General features: G+C 39.4%; 3 protein-coding genes across 3 annotated transcripts; all 3 read right to left on the bottom strand.

Annotated features, from left to right (window-relative positions):
• Nucleotides 1–2,797: 2,797 nt before the first annotated feature.
• On the bottom strand, nt 2,798–4,491 carry LOC108666009 (the record flags this gene model as incomplete). The annotated part of the gene is given in 2 exon segments (XM_018152814.2): nt 2,798–3,992; nt 4,378–4,491. Coding segments are annotated over 2 exon segments (798 nt in total). The 3' UTR covers nt 2,798–3,296.
• Nucleotides 4,492–6,477: 1,986 nt separating this feature from the next.
• LOC108666007 lies at nt 6,478–7,818 on the bottom strand (the record flags this gene model as incomplete). Its single annotated transcript, XM_018152811.2, is given in 2 exon segments — nt 6,478–6,585; nt 7,377–7,818. Coding segments are annotated over 2 exon segments (545 nt in total), but the record flags the coding sequence as incomplete, so codon positions are not given.
• Nucleotides 7,819–8,133: 315 nt separating this feature from the next.
• On the bottom strand, nt 8,134–9,444 carry LOC125179142 (ankyrin repeat domain-containing protein 6-like). The gene is made up of 2 exons (XM_047884389.1): nt 9,274–9,444; nt 8,134–8,803 (listed from the first exon to the last, which is right to left on the bottom strand). Exons 1-2 carry the CDS (start codon nt 9,369–9,371, stop codon nt 8,134–8,136), a joined length of 768 nt encoding a protein of 255 aa, XP_047740345.1. The 5' UTR covers nt 9,372–9,444.
• Nucleotides 9,445–9,897: the final 453 nt, after the last annotated feature.

The following is a 9,897-nucleotide window of genomic DNA, read 5'->3' as shown; positions in this document are numbered from 1 at the left end:
ATTTGTAATCTTCAGAATAATTAGATCCAGGTAAGGGTCGGGATAGGCAACAGGCGTCGCAAAGTTTATACTGATGAAGAAATTAAACAAGATCATAGCATTTGTAGACCCGGCGTCCACAAAGCTTGATAAATACAATTATTAGGGCAATATATAACAAAATTAAATCGTATAAGAGTAATGGCACACACCTAAATATATTCGGGATTCAATGTGGAACCGTAGTCACAACTGCTAGGCTTAACTCGTTGACTACGATTGCTTCATCTTGTACTATTATTTCATTTTTGTACCGTTTTTAAACAGTTTTGCCAGACTGTCATTTTTTCCGTACAAATTCGGTGATTTAGTTTTTTTAATTGCGTTGGCCGGCTAAAATTTATGATAGGGGTGCTTCCTAATTAAATTTTAAATACTACAAAAAGAAAATAAATGGAATTTTTATAGCAGAAGCTACAAATAAACTAGTATATATTGAGTTATCGGCTTTTTTTTTGGCCTGTTTTGTTCTCGGATTTGGCCGATTTTAGGTAACCTTAATTATGTATCACTACGTCCTGGAGAAATACATATTTCGTGGTACGCATATGAACCACTTCGTAGTCAACGTGTTAAGGAATGGAACCCTAACGAAAGAGGAGTGTAAAGTAGGATGAAGGCTCACCAGAAAGGGCAGGCAGGACAGTAGGAGGTTCAAATGCACGGGAAAAAGTTAGAGGAGGAATGAAACCCTAAACCTCCATCTACCTATACTAGACCCTAAGCAAATGACCATAGTTAATTTATCCACCTTAAACGTCCCAAATGGAGGTTATCACAAACGTAAATTATGGTGAGCCTAAGATAAATCCTACCTAGTTGATACGCAAGTACTAAATAGCTAAATGAATCCTGCTAGAGATCACATTCACATACCTAGATAATACACGAGTAATAAATAGTTAAATATATCCTGCTAGAAACCACATTCACACAAAATTATAAGACAGTAGAATAATAATCTTCGCAAGGAGCCTGTGGTCGCTGAAGATGCGTAGTCCAATACACAGGTCGCAGGTAAGATTAGAGATGTTGCTAGGTCGGCTGCCGGTACAAATCTAAGCTAATCTGGAGGTGCACTACCTCGTCACCTGGGCAACAAGTGAAGGCAGCAATGCATCCGAAAGTGGTAATTTCTTACAATATATATCAGAATTCTTATAGTCTCCAGATTTTTATATATATGTATGTATTTATTATTCATTTGATCTTTTAATTTCTAATTTTTAGAAGTATCCTGGATACGCGCCTCAACAGCCCCTATGTACAACATCCCGACACGATAAGTATCCTGGATACGCGCCTCAACAGCCCCTATATACAATATCCCGACACGATAAGTATCCTGGATACGAGCCCCAACAGCCCCTATATACAATATCCCGACACGATAAGTATCCTGGATACGAGCCCCAACAGCCCCTACATACAATGGCCCGTATGCTAAAAAAGCACTAGCACTACGAAGTAGCACTACGCACTACAATCCGTAGTGCGACATGGAACACTACGGTTGGCATGCTAAATAGGCACTAGCACTATGACGTAGCACTACGCACTACAAGCCATAGTGCGGCATGGAACACTACGGTTGGCATGCTAAATAGGCACTAGCACTATGAAGTAGCACTTGTCTCTTATACACATCTAGATGTGTATAAGAGACAGGTAAAGGCCTAAATAATAGCCGGGATTTTTGTACGGGAATCATAAAGAAGGCTTCCAGGCTTTCAATATGGGGGAAACTTGGTTGAAAAGACGCCATTGATGCGATGACCGCTTGCTTTTGTAGGGCAATCCTGAGCAAAAAGTTCGGAGCAGCACTCACATGCGTGCACCCTATAGCGCCTGTCTCTTATACACATCTAGATGTGTATAAGAGACAGCTCTCCCTCCCCCTGCATTGTCTCCCTACGAGACTCTCCCTCCCCCTGCATTGTCTTCCTACGAGACTCTCCCTCCCCCTGCATTGTGTCCCTACGAGACTCTCTCTCCCCCTGCCTTGTGTCTCCCAACGAGACTCTCCCTCCCCCTGCATTGTGTCTCCCCTGTCTCTTATACACATCTTAATATCCTCGGGCAATCTATTGATGTCGAAAATTACATTATGTATTATGCTCCTACAAATTTAGAATTCGTAAGTAGAATCGTACATTGTACGAAATTTATAATTCGTAAGTAGAATAGTTCGTATACATTGTATTATGATAAATGTATACAGTAATCGTATAAATATTTTCATCTCATGGTCATACGATTATGTTGCAATTGTAAATTGTATTCGTTAGTTACACTATTTGTGACAAGTCTTGGCGTAACTTCAGTTTGATTTACTAAAACGTATGAATTTCTCACGTGTATCTGAGCTATACNTGATGCGTGATTCCAGATGTGATGCGTGATTCCAGAAGTGATGCGTGATTCCAGATGGTATGCGTTATTCCAGATGTGATGCGGGATTCCAGATGTGATGCGTGATTCCAGATGTGATGCGTGATTCCAGATGTGATGCGCGATTCCAGAAGTGATGCGTGATTACAGATGGTATGCGAGATTCCTGATGTGAACCGTTATTCCAGATGTGATGCGTAAATGTGTCGTCTCAAAATTATATCGTTTCAAAAATGAACAAGCTTATCCGGACAGAATAACATTTAATATTAGATTTTGTGGTATTTTTTCATGCATAGAAAATGTGTGTCTGACCGCCAGTTGGAGAAATGAAACGTATACCAGAACCAGAAAACCCTTATATTGTGCCATCTTAATTATACGTTTACAAATTAAGATTGATTAAAATTTCTCATTTTCGTTATAGGACGAAGAATCAATGCAAATATGACGAATATTATTTTTTCAAACTCTATGAAATTTTTTAGAACGAAAACTTTATGTAAAACAACATTAAGTTTTTATATCAATGAATTATAAAACTAACAATGTTATCTAATTGCTACAATACTTGCGACTGGGGACAATGTCATGAACAAATGTGTTCTCGTTAGCAAAAAGGGATCACGAATAACTTAATATCAATATCAATAACACTAAATATCAATACAAATCAATAAATCAAAATCAATGATCAATCATAAAATGAGTTTAACGTCCATAAGTAAGCTTAGCACTAAAATTTTTACGTCTCAATCAATGTTTATATGTTAAGAGGCAGGGGCAGGAAAGTTAGTGGGCCGCAATGTACGGATACTACACTGGTTACCACGGTAATCAAATAGTTGTTTCGGTAATCGGCATGATCAATGATTGTCCTTGATACTGCCCTGATGAGAGAGAAGTTGTTGGATATTGCTCCTCAACTCGGCCACCTCATCAGTCAACTTTGCCAGCTGAAGAGCCTCTTCAGAAGCTTTCTTATTTCCCTCTTGAAACATCCCAGAACAAACATACATTGAAAAATGCTTCTTGCGTTCGTACAGTTTAAGAGAAGACGCAAATTTCCTACGTAGTTTAGGCGCGCACTCGTCAATGAGGAGGTGAATATGGAGATGAGCGATGGCTCGATTCAGCTGCTCTTCTTTCCTGAGTTCATAAAGCTCTTCAGCGGGGCCCCCGATAGCGAAATTCATTACGATGCCACCTATGCAGACAATGAACACGAGAAACAAGACGTTTGCCAAGATTTCGTACCTGACTGGATTGCTATCACTCACGAATGTATCATCATAATCGAGATCGCCGAGCATGAGCGTGATGGTCTTCACGAAGGCGATGGGTATGCTGCTGAACGCCCTGTTATTCATCAACAAAAAATGGAAACATAACGCGAATGACAACAAAAAGAGAATCAGAGGCACAAGAGCTACTGTGTAGTGTAAAAATTGCTTTGGATCTCCAGGTAAGAATCCAGAGTAGCGAGGAATCTTGTTGAGAGTGAGCACCACGTGGACGCTGACTTGCAGCACCGCCAGAACCCCCATCCGCCACACCGTTGTCTGCAGGACGACAGGGGATCGTTAGAAATGGAATTACGGAGGATGGAGTTAGAATGCGGCGATTTAGGGATAGAGTGTACTGATAATGAGGGGCTCAGAGAATGGGGTCAGAGTGTGGTGACACGATGGAAAGAGTTTATTTGATAATCAATAAAAATTAATGGCGGTAAGATTTTATTCATGACATAGTTTTAAAAGATATTTTTATATTTATAGAGGTATAAATAACCCGGTATATAAAAATATTGAGAAATAAAATAAAATTAGGCGAATTAGGAATTATTACAATTAATAAGAAGATACACAAAATATTAAAGCAAAATAAATTAGTATTAGAAAACGTTTTTACAATACATAAAGAATAAAATAAGACGTTTTCACAGACCTGTCGGCATCCCAGCCTCCAATCGCAGGCGCTGAAGGCCAGCAGGAGGACCGCCAGAGACACAAACCGCAGCACGCGGCTGGCCCCGTGAACGTCTGCCATCGTCTTCGTCGTCTGCATCAAAAATAATTATATAAATTAATACCACTGGGCCCTTTCTTGGCACGTAAAACATACCATTATATTCCTGTAAAATTTATGGTATATAGTATTCCGACAGTACACAGTAAAAAGATGTAGTTTTGGGTCAGGGTTTGTTTTAATGTATGGTTTCCAGCTCAGTGATTCTCTCTCTGGTGTATAGTTTAATGTATGGTTTCCAGCTCAGTGATTCTCTCTCTGGTGTATAGTTTTATGAATGGTTTCCAGCTCAGTGATTATATAAACGTCGAAATCTTTTTATAAAAAAAACATAAAAAATAGAAGATTCCATAACCGCAAATCAATTACTAATGATGTTTACAACATTGCTGTTAAATGTGTCGATTATGATGGTGATGAGTGCAGGTGATTACCAATTTATCACCTCGATACTTGAGGTTAATTAGCTTAGTATTTAATTTTGTTTGAATTAAGAAGTGTGGTTATAATAGAATGCCTTTAGACATGAATCTTGTTTTCGAATGATGAAAAAAACGTAACAGTTTAAGATTTTCACACCACTAGAATAGATATTTTCAGCACATTAGGTCAGCACCTAGCAACTGAAGTTCATTGCAAAACTTCCCTGCAACTAAAATTCACTGCAAACAATACACATTAACTAAAGTTAACTTTCAATCATTCGTGGAGGTCACCAGGCCGTTATATTATATATGCACACTCCAAGGATTGCAATAAAAGATTAAAGGCCAACCAAATGCGCGTTCGGAACTGATCCTAAAGCTATGTGCCTTCGCTTCAGTTCGCGACCAACAATCTGAATATCTTACAAATTACTCACGGTATTGTTTAGGGGCACAACTCATGGCGCCAACCAAGGGCACCACCAAATTTATTTCGATATTCATTTGACAACTACCTTAGTTTCCTTTGTATTTGTTTGGGACGTAGCAGTCCCAGGCCACGATGGATCGCCGCCGCCACTCTAGTTGTCACCCACCACACTAGTTGACAACCACCTACTAGTTGGCACGAATTACGCTAGTTGGGACCCATCACTCTAGCTGACACCCACCACACTAGTTGCCATCCTCCACTCTAGCTGACACCCACCACACTAGTTGCCATCATCCACACTAGTTGATACCCACCACACTAGTTGACACACACCACACTAGTTGCCATCCTCCACTCTAGCTGACACCCACCACACTAGTTGCCATCATCCACACTAGTTGACACCCACCACACTAGTTGACACACACCACACTAGTTGACACACACCACACTAGTTGCCATTCTCCACTATAGTCGACATCTACACTGTGATTTAAACCCACCACACCAGTTGCCATCATCTAGTTAATACCCGTCACACTAGTTACCAATCACCACACCAGTTGTCTCCCACCATACCAGTTGCCAACATCTAGTTAACACCCACCACACCAGTTGCCACCATCTAGTTAACACCCACCACACCAGTTGCCACCATCTAGTTAACACCCTCCACACCAGTTGCCACCATCTAGTTAACACCACAACACCAGTTGCCACCAACTAGNATAACATTAGGGTGATGCAGGTAGGAATAGCATTAGGGTGGTGCAGTTAGGAACAGCGTTAGAGTGGTGCTGGTAGGAATAGCGTGAGGGAGGTGCAGGTAAGAAATACCGTGTAATAATTCAAGGTGTAGTACTAGTAGTAGTGTATATTGGAAGGAGAATTCTTATTATACTTAACAGAAACATGAAATTACGTCTACAGAGAGACAAAGAAGATGTGCTCAGTCGGTAATGATCATGCCATACATGCCATATTAGAAAGTTAAAATCAATGAATAATTATTGATGGCGTTTGAAATGCGAAATCTTCAAAAAGAGGCGGAATATTTCAAGAAGTAAATATTATTATACTGCATTAGAATTAAAAGGCAGGTCACAGCCCATCCTAGAGTTTCATCAGAGTTAAATAATGCATGATACTTTAATGACGAACCAAGTGCAGGATAGTAGCAGTGTGGCGCAGACGGCAGTTAAGAAGTCGAGGAACAGGTAGGGATACAGGATTTTTCGGGCGTAGTTAAACTTGTTCAGGAGCCACGACCTGGGAAAACCAATGAAAGGAATGCTTTAAAGTTCAGATTCATAGCATTTTAGAGTGAAATTACGTGAATCTCATTGGGTACAGACAATAAAAAAAGCCATTACGAATGACACTGTGTTTGTGTATGGTGCTGAACTTACATTACTGTACAATTTGTAGAAAGCAGCAGCGCTAGGTAAAAGAGTCTCTTTAGTACATATGAAAAAATTAGTTGGCGAATCGCCTGTGACAGAAAAGTATTTATGAACTTGATTTTATAAATGTCGATTAGCAAAGCTTCATTTATTTTCTCTCAAATTCTGAGTTCGAAAAAGTATAAATTCAAAATAAAAGAGCCGAATAACTGGCTATTGACGTGTGATATGTTATACGACGTGTGTGATGTGGAGATAGGTATGATTTTGAAAAGCGGTGTTAGCGTTGATTAGGTTGTTTGACCTGTCGTCAATTCTTAACATCGCAGAATATTCACAAATGGTTGCGGGAACACTTAACTTGATACTTCAAATTTATTTTACTTGACTGCCCGGCCACCTTGCCGATTTGGCCAAAACTGTAGCAGGTAGTTGAGATCGAACCCACCACTCACTGCTCCAGTCTAGGTACTCTGAATTGTAAGCACTGGGCCACCCTTACTTCGAGACCATTACATAAATTGAGTTCACTGCAATTTACTGCAAAGAGGGGCACAGTCGTAGGCTCTGCGTCCCTTACACATTCACCCCTTTTGAGTGTAATTGAGCAAACTTATTTAATACGCAACGAATGGTAAGCGCATCTTTCATTCTTACTGGGTTAATTTGTGGCGTAGTACTCGGCCGTGATCTTGTTGGCGAGCCTCAACTGCTTTCTGAAGAGGATGGTCTTTGTACCAGCTAATGCCGCTAAATTCTTGTACATTTGATTCCAGTTTGTTTGAATTCTTTTCCTCATTCGCATCCTTTTTGCCGTAAAGGCCACAAGATAAGCGAACAAGCCATGAGTTTTCCTTCTCAACGCTTGATGATCCACGCCTCTCAGGAGGATGATTCGTCTCAGTAGTACCATTAAGATCATGGCTGTCGTCATTGGTTTTGTTCAACAATTCAGAATTTTCAGTAGAATTCAGTGGGTCATTCGCTTCGACGACGTCACTTTGGTCGAGTGGCGTTGAAACATTGCAAGCGTTGGAACTGGTTTCATGTTCGGGTGTTGATCTCTCTTGCATTATCTCGCTGAACGGAGACATAACTTTTGAATCTGAATAGCAGAGGAGTAAGTTAAAAATAAGAAGAATGTCGGTTTATCTGCGAGATTATTCTCCCAAAAACCTATATGTTAGGTAGCTTTGAAAATTTGATTATTTGGCATATAAAGCAAGCATTAAGGACAATAATCGCAGTCTTGGTCTATCGAACAGATGATTGAATTTCAAGTTTTATATTTTTACTGCCGAATTTTTTAATTCTAATAGCAAAATTGGCATGGATCGGAGCAGTTGGTGAAAACGGGCTTGGATCATTTCATGAAATATCGGATCATTTGGTGACTTTTAGACACAAAATACTTTCATTCAATCTCTTTTCTCTCCCTTCTTGGGCGTCCTGGGCGTTTGTTTGTTCGTTTTTCTGCCCCTTCCTGGCCGTTTTCTTTGCATGCTGCTAGGAGTAGCTTAACGCATTCCTCTGAGCCGTATTGCGCGGCGAAGTGGAGGGGAGTATATTTATGGCTAGTTAATATTCTTGGGTCTCCTTCTTTCTCGAGCAAAATTTTCATGATTTCAGGACGTCGTTCGACCGCCGCAGAATGCATTGCTGTAATCGATTTTTCGTTCTTTTTATGTATAATTTCTTCAGTAAGAAAATCTTTAACGCTCGAACACAGCTTTGTGCGCTCGTATTTGATCATATAATGTAATGGAGTATCACCTTTCTTGTCCGTTTCTAAGAGCGTCTGTGGAAATTTTTCAATAATTGATTGAGAACATTTGTCATATTTCTTTTCTATGGTCAAGTGTAGGGCAGTTTTACCACTTCTGCTCTTAACTGAGAGAGTCTTATATTCAACAACCTGCAAAATTTGTTTCAATAGAACAGTAAAGCTTTTTTTGTGCTCTTTGGCGGGCTTTTGCTCGCTGTTATTGGAGTCGGTGAGGTACTGGTCCTGAAACTTCTTCAGTTGTTGTAAGTCGTCGCATTCTATTGCGTCTGCAAGGCTCATGACGTTTTCTTCTGTTTGTCTGAAGAATGAAATGGAATGTAATAATTTAAGTTCAAACTCGGTGATTTAGTAATAATCTAAGAGAGTTTTGAATTTCCAATTTCATAGAAAATTTCCAAGACTATAAAAACTTTTTTGAGTAAGTGGTAGGTTAAATTTTTCTGATTTTAATATGATTTAATTGTTAATTTGATAATGCCTCAGACGCGTTTGAGAATCAGATAATTTAATTATAAATTCTTGTTTATTCTAAACCACGTTTAAGCAATACGTGGCCTGAAAAGCTAACAGCTCAAATTTATTTCTGAACGGATATATAAAGTCGCCGAAATATCATCAAGAAGAATTACTCGACTCACAGAGAGAACATTCCCCTCCAAGCAAATAAAGTTGGAAAAACGTGGATTAACAGTTGATATCGTCGAAACAACGTTTAACTAATGCTATTTCAGCGTCATATTCCGGGTGGGATATTACACTTATTCTCACCTGTCCGGCGGCGAGAGGACGTCGCCGGGACTGCTGGTGAGAGGCGTGATCTCCATCTCGATAATCGTCTCACCAGCCGATTCCACATTATTGCTCATATTGAGCTATTTTACGCTGAATCTGTTTATTATTCAAACTAAGATGTTAATACCTTATTCACGTTAACACAAAATATCATGAAGATATCGAGATATAAATAAATGTAAAAGGCTAACGCATTAAAGCAGCCCCGGATGGAAAAGAAAATGAACAAGACCGTCAACAAATTCAGTGAAAAATTGTGAAGAGGTACAAAAAATTTTCTTCTCTTAACAATATTCTATGGAGATATTTGAAATAATAACAAAATTCTTTTTTTAACCAATCATCATTTTGTTAATACGAAATCATTTGTATTACACTTTGACCACATCAGTCAAGTTCATGGGTGAGAGCACTTATACAGTAGAACCACGGTTAGCGAAGGCCTCGGTTAACACGTTGACTACGTATTGGTACATATGCGTACCACGAAATGTATTTCTCCAGGAGTTAGTGGTACATAATTCAGGTTGCCTAAAATCGGCCAAATCCGAGAACAAAAAAGGCCAAAAAAGGCCGATAATTCAATGTATACTAGTTTAT

This window comes from Hyalella azteca, unplaced genomic scaffold, assembly GCF_000764305.2.
Source record: "Hyalella azteca isolate HAZT.00-mixed unplaced genomic scaffold, Hazt_2.0.2 contig15363, whole genome shotgun sequence".
NCBI lineage: Eukaryota > Metazoa > Arthropoda > Malacostraca > Amphipoda > Hyalellidae > Hyalella > Hyalella azteca.
The sequence above is the reverse complement of the archived record's forward strand: the minus strand, read 5'-3'. Positions and strand labels throughout refer to the sequence as shown.

What these genes read in the sequence shown, in the direction of transcription:
- LOC125179142 (XM_047884389.1), bottom strand. Translation starts at nt 9,371, where the DNA reads ATGAGCAATAATGTGGAATCGGCTGGTGAGACGATTATCGAGATGGAG. An exon ending in GTCCTCTCGCCGCCGGACAG is followed by an intron (nt 8,804 to 9,273) that starts GTGAGAATAAGT and finishes TTCATTCTTCAG; the next exon opens with ACAAACAGAAGAAAACGTCA.